Source organism: Rousettus aegyptiacus, unplaced genomic scaffold, assembly GCF_014176215.1.
Source record: "Rousettus aegyptiacus isolate mRouAeg1 unplaced genomic scaffold, mRouAeg1.p scaffold_m13_p_3, whole genome shotgun sequence".
NCBI classification, from domain to species: Eukaryota; Metazoa; Chordata; class Mammalia; order Chiroptera; family Pteropodidae; genus Rousettus; species Rousettus aegyptiacus.
The window spans coordinates 7,248,995-7,275,646 of record NW_023416306.1 but is presented as its reverse complement, the minus strand read 5'-3'; the positions used below and the strand labels follow the sequence as shown (position 1 = coordinate 7,275,646).

General features: G+C 60.7%; 1 protein-coding gene across 4 annotated transcripts in view; it reads left to right on the top strand.

Moving 5' to 3' along the window:
• Positions 1–24,592, top strand: part of MVB12B (multivesicular body subunit 12B) — a 168,799-nt gene extending 144,207 nt beyond the window's left edge. The window contains exons 8-10 of one of the 4 annotated variants that reach the window (XM_036238466.1): positions 3,939–3,994; positions 6,674–6,733; positions 22,235–24,592. In XM_036238466.1, the coding sequence (XP_036094359.1) occupies positions 3,939–3,994; positions 6,674–6,733; positions 22,235–22,321 (203 nt within the window). In that variant the 3' untranslated portion in view covers positions 22,322–24,592. Of the gene's footprint in view, positions 1–3,938; positions 3,995–6,673; positions 7,058–8,434; positions 8,642–10,521; positions 11,728–22,234 lie in introns of those variants that run through there. The other 3 variants (XM_036238468.1, XM_036238467.1, XM_016137360.2) reach the window with 3 other exon arrangements.
• The last annotated feature ends 2,060 nt before the right edge of the window (positions 24,593–26,652 follow it).

Sequence of the window (26,652 nt, the reverse complement as noted above, 5' to 3'; positions counted from 1 at the left end):
CCTGCGAGTGGGGACTGCTCTGTGCTCTGAAAGGGAGGGAGGGGTGGACCCCCTGGGAGGGGGGCCGTGCACCCCCCCATGCGCTGCCTTCGGTCTCTCGTAGGAGCTGAGAGAGGGCCCTTTGAAGATGCTGCGTGTGTGTGTGTGTGTTGTGTGTATACATACGCATACATGTGTGTGTGGATTTATAGTATAAAAACGTTACATATGTAAACATAAAATACACATGATACATTATACATTTAAGTTTATTTTATATGTTATATATACACATGTGTACATAAAAATGCTATTACTGCTAATATCCAAGTTTTGCAAGTTACTTTTTTCCGGAGTCTTTTCCTTTTCCTCCAAGTTCCATCGGCCACCCTGGGCAGACCTGGCCTCCCCCATCATCTCCTGTCAGCACGAGCGAGGCAGGAACACAGCGTCCAGGGGGCCGGCCGCCCCGGTCCCGAAAGCCAGCCCGATGTTTCTAGGCCTTTCTTTTCAGGGTCACACCTGTCATTTGGAGGGGGAGAGAAAGGCTCTGTCGGGGGCACTGAGTGGCAGGTCCTCGGAGGGAATCGCGTTGGCCCCCGGTGTCAGGTGGTGGTCGCTCGGCCTCGTGACGGTTCCAGGCGCGTCCAAGTGCTCACTCCGACACGCGAACTGCGCCTCAGTGAATTCTCAAAGAACAAATCGCTGTCCCCTGCCTAGGCCTTCGCAGTTCCTGGAGATGGCACATGGGGGCTCTCTCCAGGAAACCCGCGGCCTTGTCGCCGCCGACCAGGACGGTGTGCGGCAGGTGGCAGGCAGCAGGCAGCTCACCGAACTTGCAGGGGGTGGGGTCTGTGCCCCAGGCCGGAGCCCCCCGCCCACGGGGGCGCTCCTGTGTGGGGCGGCCGCCCTCTGGGCCCCGCCCTGTGCCAGGGACAGGGCCACAGAGGCGGCTCGCACCTGGGCCGCCTGGGGAGGAGGCCTGGCCCTGGGCATGTCCCCAGGGAGGGCGTGGAGGGCTCCGGCGGTGGCTGCCTGTGGGAGACGCACGAGCAGACCCCGGAAGGATGGCCAGGGTGTGAACACAAGGGGTGAAGGGACCGGCATTCTGTGACGAGGGACGGCGAGGGGCGCGTCTGCCAGGGAGGGCCCCACCCGGAAGCCCTCCCGTTCTCTTCCCTTTTGGGGTGCAGGTACAACTGCCAGAGGGGCCCCTCCTACTGTCCTGCCCCAGCACCGCCCCCCCCCCCCCGGTCTCGTTCCCTGGGGGGTGACCAGGCCTTGGCAGGTCACCTGACCACCATTTCACAGCGCAAGTCCTCTAAGCATGCAGCCGTCGCCAGGGCCGGGGCGTCCGTCACCATGTCTGAATGGACACCCCCAACACGAATAAGGTCTAAAATGCTGAAGGGGGGGCGCCTAGCGGGCGCCGGATCAGGGGTTCTCCGCTCGGTGATGCGTCTGAAGCTGTGCGTTGAGAACTCCCCACCAGGCGCAGGGGCAGCCCGAGCACAGAGCATGGGGTGCACGAGGGAGCCCCGCCCCGGACCCGCCGTCGTCTGGGGGACAGAGGGGACGTGCCGTCGGGGCCTGGGGGGCAGAGGGGATGTGCGTTCGGGGTCCGGGGGGCAGAGGGAAGCGGGGTGCACACACGTGCACAGGGAGCGGAGCGGCACAGCCATGGCCAGTGACGGCGGTGGGGAGCTGAGATCTGGGAATTGAGAGGAGCCGACCTAGGTGGGGCTTCCAGCGCTCAGCTCGGAGGGCGGGGGGAGGGCGGTGCGTTAAGGGCAGAGGGAGACCAAGCAAAGGCGGGTTCGGGGAGGGGGCACTAGTGGCTCTGCTCGGGGCCATTCGGGCAGCACACACTCCTGGCCCGTAGGTCTGAGCAGGAAGGGCTCGGAGAAGGCCCGCGGGGAACTTGGGGTGAGGGGGACGGGGTGGTAATGGTCCTGGTGCAGAAGCAGCAGCGGACTCGTTCTCAGAAATTTCATTTATACAGACGCCCAAGTGGCCGATGCGTAGGATGACGTCGAGTCGCTGCTCGCCGCCTGCGTGACCTCGGCGGCCCCGACCTCGCTGAGCTCTGCCCCTCGATCTGTGAAATGGCGTGAAATGCCAGAGCCACGTGCCCGCCTTGCTCCGCGGCCGTGGGGCGGGGGCACGAAGTCCGAGTGCCGCGTTGGGCGGACCGTGGCGGGAGCGGGACCTCGGGGGGGGGGGGGCCTGGTCCCGCCCCTCCGTCGAAGGCGCGGTGGCCTTTTGGGCGTCTCCTGTCCCCCGCTTCCTCAGCTGTACGCGAGCGCGGGTGCACAGCGGCTCGGGTTCCACGGGGGCGTCTGTCCGTGGAGCGTGCTGTGCGAGATTGTTCTGGGCGGCTTCCAAACCTCCCTCCTGTCTGGGGAAGTGTTACGCTGTTCACAGCCCCTCGCCGGTCCCCTTCCAGGAAGTCGCGGCAGGTCGCAGGGCCCCCTGCGATGGGAGACCACAGGTGTCCGTCCAGGCCGGTGGCCAGACTTTGGACAGCAGCCCTCGGAAGAAAGGAGGCGGCGTCCGCTGCAGCAGCCGGGGCCAGCTGTGCCGTTTCTTAGCAGAGAAAGTTTCATTTTTTTTTTTTCTTCCCTGAGATCAATTATGCATGTAGTTTAAAATGAGCCATGTGGCTCATCTTGCTAATCAGAGAATTTTCCCCAGATTTCTTTCTCTTATTTCCTTTTCCGATGTTTATTTTATTTTTCTTTCTGCTCCTGCAACTCTTCTTTCTTAGGGCGGAAAAAATCGTACGTTGGGGGGAAAGCAAAGAATGTATTTCCCAGAGAACTGACTCGGCCAAGGCTTCTGTTCTGTCACTCTGTTTCTTTCTAAAACCCTCGGGGTGAGGCCCCCACGCCGACGGCCGGGTGGCAGGTCCCGGCCCCAAAGGCTAGGACCGGCAAGGCCAGGCCGGGCCTCCGCTCAGTCCCCGCTGCTCCCCTGCGACAGAGAAGCCCGGCCCCAGGACAAGCCTCCGCCCGGCCTCGGGCTGCTGAGCCTTCACACTGGGTGTGCCCCGAGGGCGACACGTGCCCAGCACCAAGGCTCCCCGCAGTGACGTGCTGTCAGAGGCCTCTGCATGACTCATAAAGCACACTCGTCCCAGTCCTGGGGTTCGCCACGTGCCCGTGATGGTGACAACCTGGGCCCTGACGCAGTGCGGACAGGGTTGTGAAGAAGGAAGTGCACCCCCCACACCCGTCCCCTTGTTCGCGGTGCTAGGGGCCCACTCATCCCTTTCTCTCCTGTCCTGTTGAAACCAAGCAGAGCGGTGAGCCGCGAGTCAGCCCGGGAAGCCGGGGGCCGGACCCGGTCCACCAGGGGGTGCTGCGCAGCACCCCCCCCACCCCGCCTGCTGAGCACCTGCTCCGAGCCGGGCGCTGGGACACGCACCCCTTTAATGCAGGCCGTGCCAGCCTCTTACACGTAACTTACGCTCCCCCGGAGCCTGGGCCAGGATTCACACTCAGTGACACTCCAGAATCACTCTTCCCTCCAACCCGGGCCCTTTCCCGGAGCCGGACAGCCTGGGCTGCGCTGTGCTCGGCCGAGAGCCTGTCTGCCGAACACGCGGCCGCCCACCTCACAGAGCGCGCCCGGCATTGCCCCCTCTCAGCCCGCACGCACCTCTGTCTTGTGGGCGGCCCCTCGGCGGCTCCCGCCCCTCGTAGGTGGGAGGCCAGCCCCCGAGGGGCGGGCGCCGGGCCGCCTCTGCTCCCGCGGCCTTGGCCTGCACGGCCGCCGGCCGGCACGTGTGGAGCGTCTGCCCCCCTCGCGGCGTGTGCCCCGGGAGCAGGGCCGGTCCCCGTGCGCACGCTCCCCCAGATGCCATCTGTGTGCAGGTCGGCGGGCTCCAGCCTGGTGACGTCGGAATTCGTAAATGCTGGTTGTGTCTACAACGCCGTTTCCTCTTTCTTCTTTTGCAGCCATGGATGGTGTGCCTTTTATGATTTCAGAGAAGTTTTCTTGTGTTCCAGAAAGTGTAAGTGTCACGCTTGAGCTCCCTCCGCTTCCACCACCCGCGGCCCGAGCCCCCTCTGCCCAGCAGCACGCGGGCCTCCCCCGGCGGCCCTCACACTCCTGCCTCCATGGGGGTCATTTCTGCCCCGCGCCCTGCCCGGCCGGAAGCGCAGCCCTGCAGCCCCCGACAGGGCTGCCCGGGAGCTGCAGCAGGCCGCGTTGCCCTCTGGGCCTCTCAGCTGGTGCCGCCCATGATAGGCGTGTAAGGGTGAGAGAAAAGAGAGGAGGAGACGGACGAGCAGAGCTGCCGAGCTTCGTGGTCGCGCCCATGACCGTTACTTGGCCTGAACTCCACTGGTCGTGAACGTGCCTGGCTCCCAAAGTCCGCTTGATCTTTTTTTTTTTTTTTTTTTTTAATTTAACAAGGACAGTGTCCTGCAGTCAGGACACTGCTCCCCTTGGAAAGGCCGTTCCGTTGCCCCCATTTCCCCATTTCAACGCCTCGTTCCCAGATAACCGTGCCCTCTGCTCTGACTCGAGGTCCCTCGGAGGCAGGGCTGACCCTGCTAGTGCAGAGTGGGCCTCGCTCCTGCTCACTGCGGGCCGGCACCCACCCCACGATACCTGCGCGCAAACCCAGGCCCACGCTGGGCTCCTAACCAGCCTTTAGTGACAGAGGGACCAATGACCGAAGGCTGGGCCAGAGCTCAGTGTAAGAGGCGCCCACCCCGCAGGGCACTGGGCGGCTCGGGCCGGGGCTGCAGGCCCCCCTGCCTGGCACTTGGGGGCCCTCCCTCCGTCGGTGCCTGTCCCCCGGGAGGCTCTGGGCCTCCCTCAGCTGTGCGGGCCTGTCCCACGCCTGCTCAATAGACTCGTTTCTGGGTTTTTGGTTTTTTTTTTTTTTTTTTTTTTTTTTACCCTTTCTGCAGAAGTTTGCCCTGAGTAGCTAGCTAATAAACGCGAAGGCCCTGGTTTGGGCACCAGCTAAAGAATCCTTCAGTGTTTTTCTTGGATGCAGCTTAAAACCACCCGGCTTGTGATTCGACCTGCTCTGTAGTCTCCATTTCCATGAAATATAATAGGCCTCCTCTGAACCCTTCTGGTAAGCAGCTTAATCTTGAAAAATGCTCCTGACGTGACATGCGGAGCGTGAGTAACTTCAGCAGACTCCACTCGGCCACGTTGCCATGGAGACGCTGGCGCCGCTCCCGCCAGCTCCCTGGGAGAGGCCGTGGTGGCCCGCGCCCCAGCTCCAGTCAGGAAAGTTTCGTGGGGCAGTGAGAGCCCAGCGGCACGGCATCGGGGCCCCCGCTGGGCCCTGGGCGGCCCGTCCTCGGGCTGCAGCGGGCGCGAGCCGGGCGGCTTTGCGGCTCCTGGCAGCGCAGCCCCGGGAGCTGAGCGCCCGGTTTGGTGGCCCCGTCCCATGATCACCCTCCGTGCTGTGCCGCGCTCCCAGGGCGCTGCCGACTCAGCGAGGGCTCCAGGCCAGCGGACAGACGCGGGCCAAGCCCAGGGCAGGGCGCCGCCCTGCGCTTAAGCCAGGCTAGGGGGCCCGCCCGCCCGCCCGAGCTGCTTTTTAACAGGAGAGGAGGTGATGCGATGTAGCCTGCAGCAGCATCACGAGGAGGCACTGCCCCCCCCCCCCCGCCCCCCGCCGCCCTGTTCTGAATCCAGGTCCTGGGGACGTCAGGGCCGGCTTCACAGCTTCACAGGAAACCCCTGCCGGGCTGGCTCAGGCTCTGCCCAGCCCCGAGGCCGCAGCTCAGAGGCACGAAGGCCCCGGGGTTCTGTCGGGGACTGTCCGCAGGTTTCACCTGTCCATCCCCAGCCACCGGCTGCCGGCTGGGCTCCAGGAGGCCGGGCCTGTGCCCTCATGGGAAGGCAGACCCCAAGTGCGCCTGCAGGGGGACTCAGGCCCAGGGCCTCGGAGGCAGGGGTCTCCTCTGGCCGCTCACCACGCTTTCCAGCACAGGCTCCTGGGGGCCTCCAGCTGACTCCAGTTGCTGCGTTCACGTGATTTTCTGTTCTGTCTGTTGAAAAGCCAGCATCTTTTAAAAAGGAAAAAAAGGTCTCCATCTTCATGAAGTTACAGAAGTATCCATTAAAACGCAGTGCTGTTTTTCACCACTGTTGTTTTCTCAAATGGCAGTTGGTGGGAAGTTATGTCATTCACCCTATACTCGCAGAGACCTGGAATCACCCCCCCCCGCCCCCGCCGCCCATACACACACACACACCCCAGCTCCTTCCCTGGACATGAGATTCCCTGCCCTCCCGCTGGAATTCCTTAGCCGCACTCCGCCACGCGGACGCGGCAGTCGGCGTCCTCTGCCAAAGCCCTGGCCAGCTCTGGCCCCACGGCTGCAGGAGGAGAGCAGACCGGTGTTCCACGTGGCCGGGGAGCAGAGCGAGGTGGACGTCACTGGTGGTAGCTGCTGTCATTCGGGTGGGCGGCGACTCCCCTGGGTGCCATAGACAGACGACTGAACAGGGGTCTCTGTCAGAAGGGACCAGCTCATAGATGGCTACGTTTTCTGGAAGGATGCTCCTGGTCCTGGTCCACTTCCCCTCGCTAAGCACTATGGGGTCACACTGGCAGGTTTCTGCGGAGAAAGCACTGGCTCACACAGGCGGCGTGAGCCCCGCAGCATGGAGGAGCATTTGCTGGCCCTCGAAAAGAATGACGTGTCTGTGTTTTCAGATGCAGCCCTTCGATCTCTTGGGAATCACCATCAAATCTCTGGCAGAAATCGAGAAAGAGGTAAGCGGGCCACCGGGGAAGAGGGGGCGGGGGGCCCGGGCCCGTGCTCACTCACTCGCCCTGTGGCCTCTCAGCCCTGTTAGGGGTCATGCCCGGAACAGGAGGGTCCGAGGGCCAGGACACTGTTCTGAGAGAAGCGCTTTCATGTTACTCAAAACTTATTGCTTGCAAAAAGAGACTCCCTTCTAATGCGTTTAGTCCTTAAAGTCTAAGATGACCAGCATTTCCTTGTCTTCTCTGAGGGGGGAGGTTTTAAGTGACAGACGGAACAATCTCTTCCGCTTTGTTTTTTAGAACCTTCTCAGCTTAAAAAAGGTAGAGGTTGAGGGATGGTCTTGGCCTCGACTTTTTTTTTTTTTTTTTTTTTTTTTTGCCATTTTCTGTTTTATTGTCGGCCGCCAGCAGGGGTTTGGGACATGTCCATACCCCCCACCCCCACCCCCGCTTCATGATTTAGAGGGTCAGGACACACGCCACTGTGCCCGATAAGCCAGACCCCGTTTGGCACCCCGGTCTGAAATAGTTTGGATGTCTTCCTAATAAAAAGGAAAGAAATCCAAGACCGGGGTCCTCGTGACAACTCCGAAGAGGGGGAGTTGAGAGGGAATCAGGCGGGGGTGAGAGGCGCCGGCGAGGTCCCCGTTTTCATCAGACGGCGTTACCGTGTGTCGCCTTCTGCGTACAGGAGGCTGTCGAGCGGTCACGTGCTTGCAGCCGGTTCTCCTCCGAGACGGACATTTGTCTCAAAGATGGAAATGGTAGAACCATTTCAATATTCTCAGTTCCTCTGGGTTTTCTCGTGCGTACCCAGCTCGCAGAAGCAGGTTGCATTATTGAAAGATGGCTGAAATCAAGGAAAATTGAATCAACGTAGTACAACAAATTTCTAAACCTGTCACAGCAAAAACCAAGACAAAAAAAGTCCCCCTTTGTCTTTGATTTTCAGTAAATCACAAAAACCGACCTGATTGTCATTTGAAGATTTTTTTTTTTTTTTTGGTGAGGACAGGGACGGAGAACTTAGGAAAAAGAGTGACTGGCTACCCCATTAGAGATAAACATGCACATAGAATTACCTGTCAGCCCTTCTCGAAAGCCAGGTCGCTGGGGTGGTCCCACCAGCCTCTCGCCCACGACCCGCCCACCTTCGCGTGGGGTCCTGCCCTGGGTGGCCCTCGGCGCACGTGTGGGAAGGCCTCTGAGGGTGGCCCGCTCTGGCGGCAGGTGGGAGAGCAGAAGCCCGGGACCCTTGTAGGATGGGCGAGGTGTCCACGGTGACCGGGGACACGTCACACCTCCTCTCTGTTTCAAGCCGGGATGGCAGCGGAACCCGTCTCGCAGGGTTCTTCACAAATACTAATCGAACGTGAAAAAGGGCCGGCAGGCACACCGGCGCGACCCCGGCCGGGCGCTCCTCCCGTTTCGTGCAGCACAAGTGGAGACTGCGAGGTGAAGTGACTCGCCCACCCCAAGACGTAGCGCGTCCTCTCCGTGGTGACTTCAGGGCTCTGGCTCCGTGTCCCCTCGTGGGGACAGCGGGTGGGAGAGGCCAGTGGACGCTGCTGGCCTTCGAGCTACGGGATGGGGCGATGTAGAGGGCCCCAGTGCAGAGCCCGGTGCGTGTGGAGGAAACCACCGTAAACTTTAATTCTCTTCCCCACCCCAAGGACTGAAATCTGCTCCAAAAACGTGTTTCCTTAGACGGCGTTGCCTTGAGGTCAGATGCTCCGAGCAGAGCCCGGCGGGGCAGACGGCTCCGCAGTCGGCCGCCCCGGGCCTGCACCAAAGCTCCTGCACCGAACCCGTCTGAGCCTACGTCTTCCCGTCTGTAAGATCGGGGTAGTGATAACAGCGCCCTCCCTGTAGCAAACACGGGGCCTGACCGAGGCGATCGTGTAAAGGGCAGAGGGCAGCGCCCGCCCGGGCTTGCTCAGCCGCTGCTGCCGCCGCCGCGGTCACGGGCATCGTCGCTGCCGTCCACCCCGTCCGCCCCGTCCACAGCGAGGGGTGCGCGCCGGCGCGAGCCCGGCCCTGCCCACGGCGGCCGCTGCTCTGTGCTGCGGGCCGGTGACGTCCCGGCTCGCGAGGCTTCGGGTTATTTCTTGTTGTTAGTGGTGGGTTAAAAAAAAACACACATCTGTGGTCTTTGTTCTTAAAGTGGAAGTTAAAGTAGCTTTAAATGTGGGGAAGTGGGGAGAGGTTGGAGCCGTTAGGTAGGTGTAGCCCGTCACGGCACCAGGGCAGTCGGGGTGCCGTGGACTTTCGCCTTTAACCTGAGGATCCGCACGCCCCTTACACCAGCCGTCCGTGTGCACTTAATGGCGATGAGAGTGTGGATGTCCACGCGGTTCGGTGAGCAAGAGGGTTTTCTCCACATGTAACCGGAACTCGCTCCTTTTAGCCTCTGAACCCGGCCTCGCCGGTGGAGCTGGAGGCCGAGAGGAGGCTGTGCTGTGGCTCCCGGGCCCTGCCCTCTGGCGGCTGCCGCCTCCGTGGTCCGAGCCCTGGCAGGAGGGATGGGCGGTGGGCTCGGGGAGAGGCAGCCTCCTCTGCCCCCTGTACACTGTCACTATTTTCTCATACTTTACACTATATTAAGCCAAGCCTCCTTTCCCCAAAAAGGTGGGAGACTGCCTGTGGGTTCAGGGGACAGATGCGTGACCCTCGCCTGTCTCCTCGGGCACCCAGATCTCCCTGGGCCTCACGCCGGGGACTCCTGAGCTGCGGGGAGAGCCCAGCAGGGGCCCTATGCTGGGCCGGCACGTCCCTCCCTGGTCCCAGCACTGTTTACAGCAGAAACACGGAGGGGGCCCCAGGAAGTAGAAAGGTGTGCCCCCCAAGGGACGCGTTGTTCCCCACCCAGACCTGGGGTTGCCTCGTCTTCCAGCTGTACTTTTACTTAACCTGCCCTGCCTGGGGGTGTTTCTGAGTCTAAGCCTGGACCTGTCACCACTGCTTGGCCTCTGGGACAGGTCACTCCATGAACCAACCCCATCACATGTCGGCCTTGAGCTGGGTGGATAGGGACCAAAGGGGACCCTCAGGCAGCCCGCCCAAGAGAGCCGGCCCCGGGTGCTCCCCGCCGTAGCAGACCCCAGCCTGCCAGCCCGAGAATTTCCTGCCACTGCAGAGGGAGGAGGTGTCACCTCAGCTGTGGGCGGGCCCCCCGACGAGCCCTAGGGAGAGTGTGGCACTAGGCCTTGGCATCGGGAGAGAAGACGAGGCTCGCCGGCAGCGTGGCTGACAGCGTGGCCCAGAGCCGCCTGCCACGTGGACACTTAGACGCCAGGTGTTTGCAGGGACAGCCGGGGACTGTGGACGGTGGAGGCAACGTGGCCCAGCGGAGCGGGGGCCGTTGTCATGGCGGGGTGTCTGGGGTGGCGTGCCAAACCCGCCACCCCTCAGGTGGGAGCTCAGGCCCGAGTGGGGTCTCTCACCAAACCCCACTCCGGGGGAATCCGGGGGTTTGGTGAGAGACCCGAAGAAGGTCGTGTCTTAAGGTCGTGATGAAACGCGGTGTGTGCACTGTCGAGCAGAGTGTGAAGGGGAAAAATCACTGGAAAGGCGAAACCTCTCACAGCTCGGAGATACTCTCAGGGGTAGCGGGCTGTCGAAAATGAAGGAAGCCATGGTTCATCATCAGTTCAGGCCTGACCGCTGCTGGCTCCCCACGATGGCAGCGGCCGCTGCCCCGGCCACCCGTGTCCATCCACGGCTCCGAACGGGGGCTTTGCTGAGGAAATTAGTCCCAGGCTTGAGAAAGTGAGATTTTGCTCTTCTCTCTTCAGCCGTGAGAGGTGCCCCGCTGTGGGGGCAGCAGCAGGAAGGTTCCCGGCCCCGCCCCCCACCCCCGTGGAGCTGGGCGGCAGCCACTTTGGCCCCGCTGGCAGTGGAGACCCTGGGCAGTGGCGACCCTGGGGGCTGTGTCCCGGTGGAGCCCAGATTGTCTTCCCCGCCGTGCAGACAAAAGGTTCTCTGCTCAGGAGTCGGGAAGAGTGTGATTTCGCAGCCGCCGCCCGTGATGAAGCATCTTCCCGCGGAGTGCGGAGATGGGCACATAAATATTCTCCGTCTCTGCTGCTCTTTATTTCCCTAGTAAGCAGTCGCCCCATCTCTCCACGTGATGGATCCCCCATCGCATTGCAGCCCGGGCGGGAGCTCCCCGGCCCCGCCGGCCCCCCCAGCAGCCTCTGCAGGCATTCGCGCCCACCACGCACCTACCTTTCCCCGGAGCCCTCTGGTCCTCCTCCCCGCCCACTGCCCCACCCTGTCCCCTCCCCCCCACAGTCCACGCTGTCCCTCGTCTCAAGGAATGATGGCCAGGAGACAGTGGCCTTGAAGGCTGCAGATTTCCTGCTCCGTGCAAAACAGCCCGCAAGCCTTTTAAAAAACAGGAGCCAACGATCCCCGTGATGAAGAGGCATCCGGTGTGCCTTCCAGCTCCATGCACGGCCATTCCGTCACCCGCCGCAAGCCACCATGCTCACCACCCTGCCACACTCAGGCCCAGCAAGGGACGTGCCACGAGCACACGGCCTCCATTTTCACTCGACTTTAAAGCCGAAAGACAAGGGAGAGTCTAATTAGTAAGGGGACAATCCAATATTAATCACTCCCTTAAAATTGACAGGGGAGGCAGTTCGTTTAACCACTTAATTGCTACGGGTTTTTATGGGCTGGTGTTTGCAGACATATTTAATGAAGAAGTTATAAATCTAAGGGAGCTTAAAATTTTAATTTTATACCTAAATATTTTCCTTGTTCTCATGTTTGTAGTCAATCCTCAAGAGTGTAGTCACGTGGAATGTTCCTTAAATGAACATATTTGCTAACTGGCGTGATTTCAGTTTTTAAAACATTGGTTCCAGCAATTAGGCATTTTTTTTCAGTTCCCAAATGACTAGAGAAATTCGTCTTGATTATAATTGCTCTTAGCCACGCATATCTAATTTGTGTCTTTTTAAGTGTTAATTAGTAAACAGTTTGAGCTGACATCTTTATGTGTTTGTGTATTGAAAAATGGGGCTTATTGCTTATTTAGCTTGGGGCCGATTCCACTTGCATTTACGTCACGACATTAAGGTGAAATAAATGGGAACACATTTGGCAGCCTGAGGTAAAAAAAGGATATTTGGGTTCAACTTTTGGACATTCACTTTCAATGGGTGTCTGCAGGCCCCCTCAAGTATGAGGTTAGAGCGGGATTTGGGACCTGCATATGTGGGAAGAAAGTGAGGCGGAAGATTTTTGCATCCGTAATGAAATGGCAGAGTCCCAATTTCATGAAAGCAAAATGTTCATATCCCAGCACAATTGTTCGTTCTCTGGACTCTTGGAAAGCTTGCATGGTGTTTGTGGACGGCGGAGAATTTTGCAGCGGGAGAGGTTGGCAAGATATGCGGTCCCTTAGCACCATCTAGTGGTCAGGTCTCAAACTGCAACAGGAAATAAACCTGCCTCCCCTCTACCTGTGAGATTTCATGGTTTCACCACCCAGGATCCCTTTTCTTTTATTTTTCAGCAAGGAATCTGATACGTGTTGGGAAAGAAAGCTCCCTCCTTTGGTTTGTTATGTAAAAGTTGGTTAAGTAAATAGCGGTTACCCCGTTCTGCTCCCCTCTTTTATATTGCCGAACGACACAAAGCTGCCACCCAAATTCTTACAGAGCCGAAGATCATTCCAGCCCAAAACAGCCTCTTTAGGAGCCACCGGCGATGCCGCAGACAAGATTAGCTCTAGCTCATAAATTGTGACGGATCTTCTGGGCAGTCTTATCTTAAGCAGCTACCCTGCCCATCAGAATCAATTTGTTCGTATTTGATGTTTTCCCTGAGTTCAGAGGTTGTACATGTTTATAAAAATGCAGACATTTCCGAAACATGAAAGTTCCCCACAGTCCACTCCTGGGACACACACACACACACACACACACAGACCTTCAAACGTTCCACACTTAGCACACTTAGCAGTCTATCTTGCACATCCTTCCATGTCCGTTTGCAGAGATCAACCCCATGTTTTTAACGACTACGTGGGGGTTTTTTTCCCCTTTCGTGATGATGCCATAATTTATTTAAGCAATCCGCTATTGACTGACCGTCGAGTCGTTCCCAGTTAGTCCGCTGGCCGCAGTACATCTCGAACCTGTGTCTTTGCTCCTCCTCGGGGCCTCTGGTTAGAAGGACATGCGTGACCCTTCGTCTTCCCAGGACAAGGCTGTCCGCGGAGCACCCCACCTCGGGCGGATGAGGGCGCTGTGTCCCGCCTCCTCACGGTGGCTAAGCTTCCCTGGTTATTTAAACGTGAAAGTCTCTTCGTATGTTTATTGGCCATTCCTATTTCTTCTGTGTATCTCTTTGGTTTGTGCCCTTTGCCCAATTTTTTCTATTCGTTTCTTTAGCTTTTTTCCTTCATTTCTAAGAGTTCTTTATGCTGGTTATAACAGCTTTACCTCTGTCTTATGTTCACACACACACACACACACACACACACGCACACATGCACACACTTTAGCCAGTGGCTTTCCACCTTGCTCATGCTACGTCCCACTGTGCAAAAGCTCTAAATTTTTTATTTGCAGTTTTGTTTATTTTTGGCTTCGTATCATACTTAGAAGATGATAAAAATACTCGCTCCTATTTTCTCCTACCCTTTTTAACATATTAAAATGGTAAATGCTTTTCAACTCCTTAATCCATCTGAAATTTGTTAGGAGTTACAGGAACTGGAACTGCATTTATTTTATTCTAAAGCGTCAACCAGTTTCCTTAACGCAGACCGCTTTGCTCAGTGAATGTTAAGTGCCACCGTTGTCATTGTCGCAGTCACGTGCCGCAGAATGACTTTTCTGTCATGGACAGGCCACGTGGCGCGATGGGCGGCGGCCCCGTGAGATCATAACGGAGCCGCAGCGTTCCTGTTCCTGCCGTCACAGCACAAGGCGTTGCTCAGGCGTCCGCGGCGATGCCGGGGTACACAGGCCCCCGGCTCGGCGGGTCGTGCGGGGGAACCGGGAAACAGCTGCGCAGGGCGCGGGAGGCTTGGTACTGACAGCAAGCGGCCGCGTCACCGGTGCACACGTTTACTGTGCTCTTAACTGGTCTTAGCGCTCCTTCCGCTCGCACAGAACAGCTCGCTGTGAACTAGCGTGCTGCTACAGCAGCCCTCTCCCGCGCTCCGCTCCGGGGCCGCGCGTCCCCGATCGCGTCCGCGTCGTTTGCCCTGGCTGCTGGGGGGCGGCAGGCGGCGCCGTGCAGTGCAGCCGAGGCGTGCGCGGGCCGAGCCGTCCGGGCTCCCGCGTGCCCCGCGCCGTGCGCACGACGCCAAGATCGCCCGCCGACGGCGACGCATTTCTTGGAGCACGTCCCCGTCACTGGGGGGCACGTGACGCCGCAGCCCCACACGTAAGTAGCCCCATGGCCAGTTTTCTTGACTCTTCTTTAAAGGATGTCGCCACACGGTTTTGACTCATGGCTTTAGTATGTGATAGAGCTGGTTCTTTTTCCACCAAAAATTTTCTTAATTATATTCACGTGACTATTCTTCCAGAGTCTTTAGGGGGGAAGGGGGTTCAGAAACTTCCGTTTCAGATGTTTATCCTAACTACACTGAGCATATCAATTAGTCGGGGGGGTTGACTGGCATTCGAGGCGAAGCGTCTCCACTGGGCCTTGGTGTCGCTCAGCAGAGTGCAGTGGTCCTTGTAGAGATCCTGCACATTCCTTTTCAGGTCATTCCTAGGCGTTTTATGTTTTTGTGGTTCGCGTAAACGGGATCTTTTCCTCCATCATATTTTCTGCCCATCAAGGAGCCCGTTGACTTTTGCGTTGTATTTTTCGGACTTGGCGCTCTCTCCGATTTACTGATTCCGACGGGTTTTCGGTTGCTTTTCTTCCGTCCCCCAAGCAGACGGTTACGCCATCTGCGGACACCGACCCCGACCCCCTCCTCCGCGGGGCCTGTCCCTCTTCCCGGCCCCTCAGCCTGGCCAGCGCTTTCAGACCGTTGGGCGGCCTTACTCGTGTTTTCAGTGAAAGTTTCTCTCGACCCCCAAGGTTACGTTCATCATGCTGCATATGGATGTCTCTTTTTCTTCCTTGTGTTAAAGAATTAGCCATCTACTTCTATTTTTCTAAATGTTTTGTTTTGTTTTGTTTTTATCAGGAATGGATGGCGGCTTTTGATAAATGTCCTTTAGTCATCTATAGAGATGGTCGTATTTTTTTCTGCACGGGCATGCTAATATGGTATATTATATTAACAGAGTTCCTAATTCCGAGAGTCTCGGAGTCGCCCCTCCCCCCACGCCCTTTTTGGTCCCGTAGGCAGCAGTGTCGGCCACGCGGCAGCCACCACGCAGGTTGCCCCACAGCGTCAGGACCCGGCCGAGTGTGTGGAGGTGGAGCCGAGGCATTGCTGATGTCTGGCAGGCAGAATTACCTGTCCCCAGACACCAGCCTGAGTTGTCTGCCTGCTCGCGCACAACTAAGGTCAAGATAAATAGTCGTTCTTATGCAAGTCCTTCATAAAAGGACTTTTCTGTTCTTAGGGTTTGGGGAACATTCACTTCCTAGTTTTTAAAGTAATAGCCCCCAAACTTGAACTCTGAGAAGGTTACCCGGCATGCAGGTTAAAAAAAAAAACAATAAGCATTAAGATGAGGTGAAGAAGGGGAGGGACCCTGCAGCTTCTGATTTTCCACTCAGAAATCAGCGCCAGAACGTGGCATCGTTTTAAATATTTTCTGCAAATGATTTAGGAGAGGGGAAAAATAATAAGGTCTGGGTTTTAGGTGACATTCAGGTAAATTCTGAAATGCTGAGCCAGTGAAGTGAGCCCCACGGCTGTTTGTGGACGCAGAAATGGCAGCAGGCACCCCCGCCCTCCTGGGAGTGCCGGGTTCGGGTAGGGAAGGGGCAGGGATGGGAGAGGTGGCTGGGTGTATGGACTTGGAGGAGGCAGGCTGAGTCGGAGCCTGCCGCACATTCCTGCAGCCGGGGCTCGCGGAGCCCTTCGCTGGGCTGGCTCCGTGCCGGGGGGGGGGGGGGGGGGCTGTGGCCGGAGAGACGCAGCACCCGCTCCTCAGCAGGTGGGCCTTAGAGGGGCCTGTGCAACCCCTCACTCAGGGCGAGGCCCACAGCGGGGCTGGCCGCGGCTCTCAGGGCTCACGAACCCACGTGGGAGAGCCGGCATGGAAGCGGAAGAGTGTTCCCAGGGGAGCGTGGGAGCCGCCCTGGGGAAGCATCAGGTGTCCCACGGTCACAGAGTGAGGCGAGCAGGGCTGCACTGAGCCCACAGGGGCGGCGGGGACGGGCACAGTGCTGGCCCGGCACCAGGCGAGTGTCTGTGCCCACGCCTCCCATGGGTGCGACTCGGGGGAGGGGAGCAGAGTGACAGGTGTGCACCAACACCAACTGGCACCTCAGTGGAGCACAGGAGGCCTGCAGTGGCGCGGCGAGGGCAGGCCTGTCGGGGCCTGGCCAGGTGAAGGCAGGTGCAGGGCAAGTCAAGGGGCTCAGGCCCATGGGAAGGGCCTGGTGCAGGGGTCGGTCGACACCGAGGGTGGGCCCCGCAGTCATGGAAGGTTCCCACGTGTCAGAGGGAGGCGGGCGAGGCTCTGAGCAGCGGCCTCGCCTGCCCCACACACTGCCTCTCGTGAGCCTGCCCCGCCTGGCACCTGCGCTTCCCCCCGCCCCGCCACACCTGTTCTGCTCACCACCTGCAGTTCATTCCCTCCGGGAACTGTGGCTGTGGGCGGCCTCCTCTCCTCCCTCAAGGGCTCGTGTTCTCCCACCTGTGTCCGCAGCCTGGCTGCTGGAACCCCGGCCCCCGGGGGAGGAAGGGGGCAGGTGGCACCGTGCGGAGCGGTCTCGGAAAGGCCCCAGGCCGCCTCTGCGTGCCGCGGGAGGGCCCGTCCAGCTGGTTTCCAATGCATCTACCCCGGGTCTTCGAGCTACCGGAGGGAGACCGAGGACATGAGAGGAGGGCCACTCCGTGGCCGGAGCCTTCTTGCATTTTCCGGCAGGAATCCCTGTTTCTTACGTGGACTGTGATTCCACAGAGATGTCTGAACAGCTGGGCAAGGGGGCATGCGTGTAGAGCTGCTTCGGCTAAAGGAGGGCTGTCCACATACACACGCAGGATCACGTGACTGGAGGAAAGCTGTCCACGTGCATACGCAGAGTCAGGTGGCAAAAGGTTGTCCACGGGCACACGTGGGGTCACGTGGCAGAAGCCAGGACCGCCCTCCCCATCCCTCAAGGAGGTTCTAGAATCCCGCAGAGCTGGGGTGAATGCCTTGTCCAGCTCCCTCATTTGCTGAGCATGGGCCTGAAGCTCAGGGCTCATGGATTACAGCCCATGACCATTGATAAGGTGACAGGGGTGGCAGGAGCCACCGGGCACTGAGAGTGTCAGGACCAGATCCTCACACCTTGCGAAGCTGGTACTATTTCCCGCTACAGGCGAGCAAGCCAGGGCTCACGGGGGCCCAGTGGCCTGACCAGGGCCACCGGGACCTGGGACCCAGCTGGAAGGAGCCTTTAACTACCACAGTCGGTGAGGACGCTCCGCTGGTCCCACGGCAACTCCAGGCCTCAGCGTCTGCACAGGTGCTGGACAGTCCCTTCCCGCCCCGCCTCTGGCCGGAGCCTCTGATTTGAGCATGTCGGGACCCAGGGAGTGAAGGGTGGAAGGGCCCATGCTTGCCCTTTTCCTCCTGTTGCATTCTGTGAACGTTTTCAGGCAGACGGTGATGCCTGCCCCGCCGTGCCCCTCAAACCGGAACCACCCCATCCCACCCAGGCCGGGCCCGGCACCCCTGGCTCTGGTTAAAACCCCTGGTTCTGAGGCTTTTTTTCACCTGGGGTGCCTCACCTTGTCGTAGGTTGGGGGGAGGGGTGTTCCCACGCCACCCTTTTGCCAGAGAGGCTGGGGACGAAGCACCTCGGCCCCCGGGGGTGCAGCGGGAGGCTGTGGTCAGCACCTCCCACTGCGGGGACGCTGGCCTCGCGGCCCCAGAAGGCTTTTGGATGTCGGGTCGTGCGCGCTCCAGCTCGAGAGGTCTGATATGTCGGTTGCAGATCGTCTCTCGTAGGGTCTCCTGGCCAGGGGCACCCATCTGGGGTCCCTGGGAAAGCCCAGAGGGAGCCGCTGATAGCAAAGTCTTTCTCAGAGAGGCCGTCCAGGCCGCAATGGCAGCCTGTGCCCACCAGAGGGCGCTGCGGCCCAGAGCCACTCGGCTGGGCTCAGCTTTGCGAGCCCAAATGCTTTTTAATTGAAAATTTTTTTTAATTCAAAAAGGATTTGCTGTTTGTACGCGAGTGCAGGTTTTCCTTATGCAGGAAACTAATGTCTTGAGTAAACAGATCTGGGCCCAAATCCACCTTCAAAGGTACTTGCTGTTTGCCCACGGGAGTGAAAGGGCTTGCAGAAGCCGCCCTAGTCTCTTGGGCAAACACTTTGGGGCCAGGATCCCCGGGCAGAGGATAGCGTCTGTGGGAAGGGTTATCCGCAGCCTAAGGGGGATTATGTCGGGGGACATATGTTGAAATTTCATTTGGGGAGTTAGAGAAAACAAGAGGGGGCAGTCACGCTTTTCTCCAGCCAAGACAGCCTAAAAAGGGAAAAATGTGAGGGCAGGGTGGGGGACCGCAATGTGTGCACCGTGGGGCTCGGGCCCCTTCGAGGGGGGCAGCGCTGTGCTCGGGCTGAGAGTCAGGAAAAGGCATTGTGTGCCCTGGGACTTCCCCCTGCCTCGACCCGCCCCCCGCCCCAGAGTGGGAGGGAGACGGGAGTTCAGCAGTTCATCCCCGAAGGCCCGTCTGTGGCCTGCCTTGCCAGTGACTCTGTCCCCACTCCTGGCCACAAAGACTGGCCTTGGGACTCCGCACCAGGTTCCGGCCAGCCACTTGCTTGCTCAGGCTAGGAAACGTCCTGTTTCCCCTCCACCTGACCCCCACCCCCACCCCGCCGACTCACCTCACGCCCCCTGCCTAGGTCCAGAAAGCCATAGCGCCCTTCCTGGGCCCACTCCTGCCAGCTCCCAGGCCTTCGGAAGACCCAGGCCTCTGGCTGTGGCTTTCTGGGAGCTACTGCCATCTCCCCTCATGGGCTCCCTGTGCGGAGCAGCTCCCAGCAGCTCCAGGAGGCCTGACTGCCCCCCTGCTCCCCACCCCCGGGAGCCTGGCAGAGAGTCCCGGCCCTACACAGCAGAGTGCAGCTCAAGCCTCCGAAGGGGACGCGACACAGCCCACAGCGGTGTGCTCACCTCTGCTGCTGCCCAGGCCAGCGGCTCCCAGACGTGGTCTCGGAACGGCCAGCGTGAAGCCGGGTGGCCCCCTCCCCACTCGCTTCGGTTCCCCGCCTCAGCCCCCCTCTTTGGCCCACTCCCATCCACATCTGCTCCCGGGCCCCACTGATCGGGCCACAGAATTGCCCAGACTGGGCCCCAGAGCAGCAGCAGCAGGTCACCTAGGAGTTGGAAGAACATGCAGAATCTCAGGCCCCACCCAAAACCATCTGAGTCAGAGTCTGTATTTTAACGGGACCTCCAGTTTTATCGGCCTGCTGTTAACAGCTGCTTTCAGGCCTGCATCTCATGCCCTGGGCGCCACCATCTCCCTGCCCCTGAGGTCAGGCTGCATGCACCTGTCCACATCTGTACCTCTCTGGAACCTTGGCCCACCTGGAACTGCTCCCGCTGAGGCCCTAGGTCCTCCCTGCTCTCCCTCCTGTGTTGCGCATTTGGGTTCATGGCCGGGCTCCAGCCGGCCCAGGACCCTCCCCCAACAACCTCGTGGGCCCTTATCCAGCCCCAGTGCATGGCACAAGGTGGACGTGGTGGGTGCTGCCCTAGCCAGTGAGGGAACGCTTCCTGCTGCAATGTTGTTGAGCAGCCACCAGGTGGCGCTATCGCCCAGGTTTTTGCTCCAAGGCCATCTCCTCTAGAGCCACACTGCGCTGGGAGCTGGCGTCCCCAGGAAGGTGAGAGGGCTGGGGGTGGCTTTCCTTCTCTGAGTCGCCAGCAAATGTACAGTGAGTGCCTGCCAGGGTCAGGCGGGCCCTTACCCTGCTGCACCTCATCCCTCCCCCACAGCAGACCCCGGGAGTAGCAGTGGTGACCCCATTTTTTTTTAATTGAGGTATAATTGACACATCTTAGTTTCAGGGATACAACGTAATGATTCGATATTTGCGTGTATTAGAAAAGGATCAGTGTAGTTAACATCCATCACCATACAGAATTTTTTTTTTTCTCACGATAATTTTTACGATTTACTTCCAACAACTTTCAGATACACGGTACGGCATTGTTAACTGGTCACCATGCTGTACATTGCAGCCCCAGGACGTAATTTACAGCTGGAAGTTGGTACCTTTTGACTCCTAGCGCCCATTCGCCCACCCCCACGCCCTGCCGCGGGCAACCACCAGTCTGTTCTCTGTATCTATGGGTGTGGTTGTGTCTGTGTGTGTGTGTGTGTGTGTGTGTCTTTTTTAGATTTCACATCTAACATCTAAAAGAAGTCGTGTGGTGCTTTTGTCTCTCTGTCTGACGATCACGTGGCACGATGCCCTCGAGGTCCTTCTGAGCCGTCCCCAAGGCAAGGCTCTATTGTTCCTGTGGCCGAGGGACGTTCCCCCGTGCACATGCCGCCTCGTCCTTATCCGTCCCTGTAGTGACGGACACTTGGTCGTTCCCCTGTCTGGGCTGTTGTGAATACTGCTGCAGTGAACGCAGGGGGCACGTGTCTCTCCCAGCTCGTGTTTGCATCTCCTTGAGACGAGTGCCCAGAATCGGGATTGCTGGGTCACGTGGTAGTCCTGCTTTTAATTTTTGAGGGCCTCCCGTGTTTCCCGCAGTGGCTGCTCCGGCTCACGGTCCCCCGGGCAGTGCGTGGGGGTTCGCTTTAGTCCACCTCCTCAGCGACACTCCTTTCTTGACGCGACCCCACGTCAGAGGCGAGCTCCCTGGGGTTTAGAGCGGAGAGGCCTGCCTGGAGTCCCCCAGCACCAGGTGCTGCGTGTAGGAGCCACAACCTTTTCAGTGTCACCGGGGCCTTGTGGCTCCAGTGGCTGCTTAAGGCTGCTCGCCTGTGCTAGTCACACAGGGACGGGACCCGCCCAGGCCTCCCCCCACTCCCCACCCCTCAACCCCAGCCCAGATCTGCAAGTCTTGGGTCAGTCCCGTGGGACCGGCAGGCGGGGGGAGCCGAGGACACAGTTACACCTGAAACCCGGAAGCTCAGCTGTCTCCTCGCCCAGTGTGGTCCCAGAAGTGACCCCTTGCCGCAGGCAGCCCACTGGGCAGGCCTGGTGGGAGGAGGTGAGCAGAGGTGTGTGGAGCCCACGGGGAGGGGGGGAGGCCCTGCAGCCCTCCCTGTGGAGGTGCCCAGCAGTTGCCCTCCTGCTGGGATGATTTCACCCCACGTTCCTATCAGCCCCCGCCCCCCGCCATGTCCCCCGACTTGATGGCTTTGGGTGGCGGTCAAGTCCAATGAGGCAGCTCCACGTTGCGGTCTGATGTATTGAAGCCCCTTTAGGACAATTCTGCTGAAAACATTTTAAATGTTACTTTAAATTGCTGACGACCACCGACCTAATCTAAGCTCTCAGTTCCTAAACCCCATGGGACCACATGGCTGCCTCGGTGTAGAGTCCCAGGCTGCTCCCTATGGCCCTGCCCCCGGCCCCTGCAGCCTCAGGCCGGCAGCCTGCGGGCCTGACTCTGCCGGGCGCACACGCCCGGCCTGCGCACACTCTGCCCGGCCTCTGTGTGCCGAGATCCCATCTGACCTTCAAGGTGACCTTCAGGCGCCCCGTCCCCACCGCAGAGCCACTGTCCCTTCTCTGAACTTTCATCAGACTCATTTCTGTGACCCTGGGTCAGTTTGAGGGTCGAGCTCGGGTGCAGGGCAGGCAGCAGGCTGGGCTGAGCACAGGTGCACTGTGGCCGGGCCGGGTGGCCGCCGGGTGCTGCCCCGAGATGCCGGGGGTCCTCATCAGTTTGGACAGCAGACACCCAGAGCGTCTGCTCTCAGCAGTGCTCAGGAGGCGCTGGAGCGGAGTGGCAAGTCAGGGGTCTCCCGAGCCTGGTGGGAGCGGCCGGCCTCAGGTCAGGCTCGGGGTGGAGTCCCAGCTCTGCCCGGTACCACGGTGTGACTCCTGTCACAGGAGGGTGACAGGGGCCGTTTGCCGGCAGGAGGACAAGCAGCCTGGCACGTGGTCCGCCTCGCAGCTCGGGGCGGTGCTGGTGCCGAGGCCTCACCTTGCGGCACGAGGGGCGGAGCCTGAAAGGGGGCCGTCACCGCCAACGAGCCCCCCGCGGGAGCAGCGGAGGCCTGTGCGCACCTCACGCCGCCCGGCTCGCACCGTAGTCCACGCCCACGGGCGGGGGCGGCCACTCGCGCACCTGGGTGCCCAGCGAGGTGGCGTCAGGGCCTGTGCGTGGCGCGCCGGTCCCCAGGGTCCTCACGCTCTGTGCTTCTGTCCCCCTGCAGTACGAGTACAGCTTCCGCACGGAGCAGAGCGCGGCCGCCCGGCTCCCGCCCAGCCCCACGCGGTGTCAGCAGATCCCCCAGTCCTGAGCGCCCAGAAGACGCATCGCCGTCCGTGCGGACTCCTGAGCGCCCCGCCCGCGTCCGCGCCCTCTGACCGCCCCCCGCACCGGGCCGCTGAGCGCGCGCCCGCTCGGCCATCGGCTGCCGGACGTGACACCCCGCCTCCCTGGGGACGTTGTTCATAACTCGACTAACCTGTGTGTGTAGTGACGAGGCTCCTGACACGTCTGCGTGACGACCAGTTGTCCTGCAAACAACCCCGCCCACCGCGGAGTCGCCCCCGAGGGCCCCGGACGAGGGCTCAGGCCGCCCAGGGACGCCGCCGGATCCCTTCGCCCGTGTCCCCACCACTAAGCCATCGCTTTCTTCCTGGATGACCCCGAGAGAGCGGCACTTTCCCCGGGACGCTCCGGGGCTGCCGTGGGGCGCGACCCTCACGCCCACGGCACCGAGCGCCCCGCGTTCTCCCGCGACCCTGAGAGGCCCGTGGCCCGAGCGGGCCGAGCCTGGCTCCCCGCCCCGCTGCGGACACCCCCCGCTCGGACGCATTGTTCGACTCGCACACTGGACATCCCGGGGTTGGGAGCAGCATGCCGCAGCGGCCGGCACGGAGGAGCCTGGCCGCCCTGGCAGAGTGACCTGCGCTCACTCGGGTGTGAGTTTTGCTGCCCGGGAGGCTGCGTTCATCCACTGCGCACCCACTTTCCCCCGAAGGGCTCCTCTCTGCAACACCCACGTGCCAACAGCAGCACCAACTGCCTCGGCCTGGCCCCCTGACCCGGCGACCCCAGCACAGGCCCTACCGCGACTCGGGGGCAGGGGCCTTGTGAGCCAGTGCCCAGCCCAGGCGGCCGCGGACCTGTGGTCGCCCGGCTTCTCAAGCCGGCCTGTGTCTTGGGGGCCTCTGCCAACAGGAACAGTTGTTTCAAAAAGTCCATCTGACCCAGGTCACCAAACTGGGGCCGACCCTGACATTTCTGCCTCAAACGGCCAGTGGACACAGTGCTGGCTGCCAAGTTCAACTTCACGCACGGTTGCCACGAGAACCGGGCTTGCCGCCTTCCCTGGGGGCATGGGCCCTGCCCCCTAGTGACCTGCCTTGTCTGGTTTCCGGGGTTCGTCCTGATCCCAGATAACCTTGGGGTCTTCCACCTGGAAGGCTATCAGCTGGTTGGCACTTGGGACGGGAGGCTTGGCGTGTGTCTGGAGGCTGCCGTGGAGAGTCTGGAGGCTGCCGTGGAGAGCGGCAAGCTTCCCCCACCAGGAGGGTGGGCGGCCCGGGGCTCCCCGGGCGGCGGGGGGAGGAACCTGCGGGGACCGGGGATGCGGGGCGGGCGTGCGGGGCGGGCCAAACGCCTCACTGACCCCTTCCGCCCCGCCCGCTCTTGCCCCTCTGCCCCCCCCCACCCGCACACATGGCTCCACCCCGATGGCTCCCAACGTCTGTGCCTCCTCGGGGTGGCGGTGGTCACCTCTCCCCACTGCCCCCAGGCCTGAGGGCGTCCCTGAGCCTCCCACATGGCAGGGTGGCAGCAGAGGCTGCGGGTGGGGCCACAGCCCCTGCACGGACCTTTTGGGGTTGGTGCTTCACCAGGACTAACTGGTCTCAAATGCCCCCACTGAAATAAGCTAGCTGTGCCCCTGGGGAATCGAGGGAGCCCCATGGGGCCCAGAGAACCTGTGTCTACTGCTGCTTTTTTGGATGGGTGGCTGGTTCAAAACCAAGTGACCTGTGTGACTTGAAGCCCCACAGAGGGTGACGTCCGGCAGGCTTGGGGCAGGGGGCTGCAGAGCTCCAATGACTTCAGTCCATTTGGTTTGTGGACTTTGTCCTTCGATCTTTTTTCACACCCTGGTTGTGAGATGATCTCTGGCCAATGATGCCCAGTGGCCCTTCTCCCTGGCTGACAGGCATTTGCGGGCCTGACGGGCCCAATGGTCCAAACAGGACACCGTGGGGACCCTTGTCAGGCAGCAGGGAGGCGCGGCCCAGCGGTGAGGGCGGTTGTCAGGGGAAGGAGCAGGGGTGGCCACACCTCCCCACTCACGCCCTTGGGGCCTCACCTGCCAGAGAGCCAAGCCGCGTGGGCGCAGGCCAGCGGACACCCAGGATCCCAGACTTCGTCCAGGCCGGACGCAGACCGTGACTGTCACAACGAACGGCAGCTTCAGCCAGCCCAGCAGCGAAAGTGTCAAGTAGGCTCCGTGGTAGATGTTAGGGTGCCCCTAACCCTGTTTCTTTGCCTTGTGTGAGCTGGGTGAGGAGGGTGCGTGTGTGCGTGGGCTCTCACCCCTTGGGGGGGCGGCGCTCCGGCTCCAGCTCGCGCCTAGGAATTGAGAGACCTTTGCTTCCAGGAGGGTGGGGAGAGGAGGACAGGGTTCTCTTGGAAACGTGGAGGGCCGCGGCTTCACCCCCCGCCCCCCGCGCATACGACCCTCCCACCCACCCCCCGCCCCCCCACGAGCACAGCGGCCTCCTCGCCTTCTGTTTTTCCCTCTGAAATTGCTCACAAAGGCCCTGGAAATGGCACAACGGTGAGAAGGAGAAGTACTTTGCTCCAGGTTCACTCACAAATTCATAACAAGGCTTTTTTTCCCCACCCCAAGTCCAAGAACTGATACCGGCCCCAACCCTGCCCTTCCCGAAGGGATAAGAATCTGGGCAGCGGCGGGAAGAGATGGCAGTTTAGACACCAGGCTGCCCGCCACCCCCCCCCCCGGCCCCCCGCCAGGAGGCTTGCAGCCCAGCCCGCCCTGCTGCGTGGCTGAGGGGGGGAGCCCCCGACACTGGCTGGGGCCAGCCTTCCCACCCACCCCTGTGTCTGTCATCAGGGCAGCCGGGGCCTAGGAGGACAAGCACAGCCAAGCCCGCACTCCACGCCAGGCGCCAGGCCGGCACCTAAAGCACATTTTTCTGTCATTCCCCCTCGGAAAACAAATGCCCAGAAGTAGATGTTATATGCCCCTCGTCACAGAGGGAGAAGCTGAGACTCGTCCAAGGGCATAAGACTGGTAAGTGGCAAGAGACAGGCAGGATTCGGCCCCGAGTCTCGTCTGGCCCCCGAGCCCACGGTGCTGGTCGTCCCAATGCAAGCACATGCCTCGCCTGTCCGTTTCCAGGCCAGTAGTGGACACCCCAGCCACCAGCCGCCCTGCTGGGGTCACCTCACCACCGCACTGTGGGCGCTGAGCACGGGCGAGAACCCGGCCGCCCATCCCACGCGTCCCAGACAAGGGCTCCCCGGGTCTGCAGGCCACCTCCCCCCACCCACCGTCGTCTGTCGGGAAGCCCCGCCTGCAGCTCCTCTGAGAACCAGGAACCCCGAGGACCAGGGCAGAGAAGGGCCTCGGCGAGGACACGGCCGCGAGCCGAGCTCGCTGCACGCGGTTCACGTCTGCCGGGCCCTGGGCCTGCAGGAGGCCGGGCACCTGCGCCTCCAGTCCACCTGGCGCCCTCGGGTCAGCCCAGCTTTCTCCACCTGCTCCGAATGCAGCCCTGTGGCGGCTGCAGCTGTCACCACCGGGAGACAGGGCTCCCGTTCTCCCAGCGAAGGGCGCGTGAGCTGCCGCGTGACCACCCAGGGCCTCAGGCCGCCGCGCGCTCACCATGGGAACAGCGTCCTCACCGCGTGTATTTATTTGAGGTGACTCTTGTACTTGGCAAAGGGAAGTTTCACTGTGTGATTGTCTTCTTAATATAATTTGTTAAATAAATGTTTGTTTTAACCTTTTCCTGGCTTGCCGCTGTCTCCGAAGCCACCCAAGGTACCACCCCTCAGGGGTGTTCTAGCCTCCAGCTTCCCCTCCAGCTCGTCCCAGACGCCGGCCGGGCCAGCCACCACCCTGACTTTCCAGCCTTTCTAGAAAGAGCCGGTGGGCTTCTTCGCCCCATTTAGCTTACATGGCCCGGTTACAAGCCGGGATGACTCTAGGGGAGGGCGAAGAGAGCCCTGCCGTCCTCCAGCACAGCCCTCGGGACTGCTCCCAGAGGGAGAAAACCCCCGTGGCCATAGAAGTATGCAAAACCGTGCCTTGCAGCGGTCCCCGTGAGGAACGCAGGGTGCCCTTTCATCTGTGGGCTGCCCCTGAGCCGTGTCTGGGCAGGGTCTGGCTGCTGGGCAGGGACCACGCGGCCCATGGGCTCGGTCCTGTCCTGACCACTCACCTGCTTGGACGACGCCACTCCAAAGGTTGGGGAAGGGGCTGCAGGGCCCCGGGACACGCGCCGGGCTCCCTGAGGACATGTGAGTTCAGGTTTCACTATCAAAGCTCTTTGCCTCCTTGATACGTGACCTCTGCATTTTTGAGCTAGACAGCGCCGTCTGAGCTGTCGCCGCCTGCAGCCCTGTGCACGCCGG